Source organism: Sinocyclocheilus grahami, unplaced genomic scaffold, assembly GCF_001515645.1.
Source record: "Sinocyclocheilus grahami isolate Dianchi unplaced genomic scaffold, SAMN03320097.WGS_v1.1 scaffold17723.1, whole genome shotgun sequence".
Lineage (NCBI taxonomy): Eukaryota > Metazoa > Chordata > Actinopteri > Cypriniformes > Cyprinidae > Sinocyclocheilus > Sinocyclocheilus grahami.
In genome coordinates, this window is record NW_015516753.1 from 1 (window position 1) to 2,769 (window position 2,769).

The 2,769-nt window shown below is 37.7% G+C and overlaps 1 protein-coding gene across 1 annotated transcript; it reads left to right on the forward strand.

The window, feature by feature from the left end:
* The first annotated feature begins 695 nt into the window (after positions 1-695).
* Positions 696-2,543, forward strand: LOC107579484 (nesprin-1-like). Its single transcript, XM_016265315.1, has 5 exons — positions 696-765; positions 992-1,099; positions 1,264-1,401; positions 2,143-2,307; positions 2,400-2,543. Exons 1-5 carry the CDS (start codon positions 709-711, stop codon positions 2,541-2,543), a joined length of 612 nt encoding a protein of 203 aa, XP_016120801.1. The 5' UTR covers positions 696-708.
* The last annotated feature ends 226 nt before the right edge of the window (positions 2,544-2,769 follow it).

Sequence of the window (2,769 nt, forward strand, 5' to 3'; positions counted from 1 at the left end):
GTAATGCATTACTTTTAAAAGTAACTTTCCCCAACACTGATTACCGTAACTTCGTAAATGACAGAAACATACATATGCCATTAAATAAATATATACTGAATAATTGATCATATCAATTCTTTGAGTAATTATCAATAAATCACATTTTATAATTGAAAATAATATTATCCCATGATACCGCTCTGGGTTAAAGATCTGTGCAAACATTTATAATAATATTTATATTAAATACGTTTTAGTCAGTAAACATCATTGCACACACATTGTTTACTTTTTAAAATGTATTTTTTGTTAAAGGGAGAAATGCCACAGCATAAGAACATAAAGTGCATTATTTTTATTTATACATATTGATATTTTCATTTAGGCAGTGGAAGCATAATCTTTTTGTTTTTAAATAAAGTTATGGTAGATTTTTTTTTATTCTAAATAAAATGGAAAATAAGCAAATATACTGTACATTGACAGATGAAAAGCAAACATTTCAAAATAAAAACAAACTATTTAAAATTTTGTTTTGCGGTATACACTTAACTACACTAAAATCTTGTTAATTATATGATTATTCTTTTCTGAAGACAATTGTAACACAAATGTCACCGCTTGCTGAGAATGGCCTGGCGGTGGTGGATACTCTCTACTTGTTTCCTCTCTTTCTCTGGCTTTTATCTTGCTAACATCTTGAATGTGTTGTGTTTGCATCTCTTGATGTGCCTTTGCTCTCCTGGACAGTATGATCCACAAGATATAGAGCTAATGCTTGAGGTATGTGTATATTAATACATAGGGTCATAACAGCTCCGTATTATGTGTAACAAACTACAAAATAGTGGAGATCATCTTCACTCTTCTTTGGGATTAGACTCTCTCCTCTTTTTCATTGTTTCACACTGCTGTGTTACCTGCTTTGGGTTCTTGTTACAAAGGTTTCTTGCTGAATACCTGCTAAGCGAGTGATAAATCATTGTTTATTTCTGTCTGATGTGCACAGCGAGAGGAACGCAAGGTGCTAAGGGAGGTGAAGATCTGGCTGGATCAGCTAGAGAGAGATATACTGCATGCACAGGGATCTGAAGAGAGTCTCACCGACAGATATCAGGTGAACAAGACCGTTTTCCATGATCTTTAGGCTGCTTTTAAAATTTCAATATGCAAATGAGCTCTGTTATGATTGGCTAAACTCTTTGCATTTGAAATGAGTTGTGAGTTTGCCATCAGGTCAGATGTAATTATTTCTCCTCCATTCTTCTTTTTTGACTGCAGGCTTTTAAGAGTTTCCGTGTGCAGTATGAGATGAGAAAGAAACAGATCGAGTCTCTCCTGCAGCCGGTACACAAGGATGGCAAGCTGTCCGTGGACCAGGCCGTGGTCAAACAGGCCTGGGATCATGTGTCTGTCAGGGTACGTGCTTCACCAAATGTAATTAACGTGCTTGTTTTTTCTATGGAATGTAAAGAGATGTTTCATGCTATTTTTATGCAATGAAAATGAATAGACAACATTATGCACCGAAAATGACAGAAAAATTATAGTAGTCTATAGTAGGCTTGTGCTCTATATTCTAAGACTTTATGATAGCTTTGTGTGAGGAACAGATTGATATTCCTCATCACTGCAGCTCTTGTATAATCTCAAGTTTTGTCCGTGATACTAAATGGCTTCGTTGTTGTTGTGTGTGCCACATAACTCGTATATTCATTTTAGAACTTCTCGTATATTCATTTTAGAACATATAGAACTTCTAGTGGATTCATTTAGGAAAATGAATACGTCAACTTAAGCTGGAGATTGCAAATATATTTGTCTTTTTTGTACACCAGTCCACTGTTATGTTGATTATGTTTGAAAATAGTTTTTACTTCAGAGTTTAACTCTGAACTGTTACTGCTGTGCTTCTCTTGCTGTCATTAGCTGTAATGAAGTGTGAATTGGAGCGTAGTCCATAGGTACAGGGTTCATTACTGAGGAAAGAGGACAGACACACAGAGACAGTTTTGTTTAATGGAACAGAGAAGTCCACAGAGTGGACACTGCAATCTGGCTAGACACTTGACAGCTTGAAGGGTCCTCACAGACAGCGAACGGCTTTCAAAACAGATCTCTCCTTTTGATATTCGCGATGCTTTTGTGTGGCTTGCGCAGCTCTTAGACTGGCACATCCATCTGGATAAGTCTTTGCCGGGCCCTCTGGGAGTGATCGGAGCCTGGCTGCATCGGGCAGAACTTTCCCTGAGAGAGGACATACCCATTCAACAGGCCCATGAAGAGACGGCCAACATCATCCACAGAAAACTGGAACAGCACAAGGTAGGGACAAGAACTTTTTTTTCTTTCTTAAGGGAATTGCTCTGATCACTGTGCTGCTAAAATGAAAAACAATGTCTGTGCTTTCTGTGCAGGAGGTTTTGAAGAATTTGGAGGGACACCGACAGACATTTCAACAGATTCACAGAGACCGATCAGTAAACGGCGTCCCAGTTCCACCAGAGCAGCTTCAGGACATGGCAGAAAGGTTAAATCTGATGACCTTAAGTTTCATTTGAATGTTTAAAGGTGACATGGAATGGCATTTGCAATGCATTTAATGTATGTTATGTGATGCACAATCACATACTGTACATAACAATGGCAATTTAAAGTATTAAACAACTGCACTGTTCGTGCTATAGACTTGAATGGATGACGAACTTAGCCATATTTAGAGCCATCAAATGACTGACTTGAGTCACGTAGCAACCATCCAGGGGTGCGTTTCCCAACAACAACTAT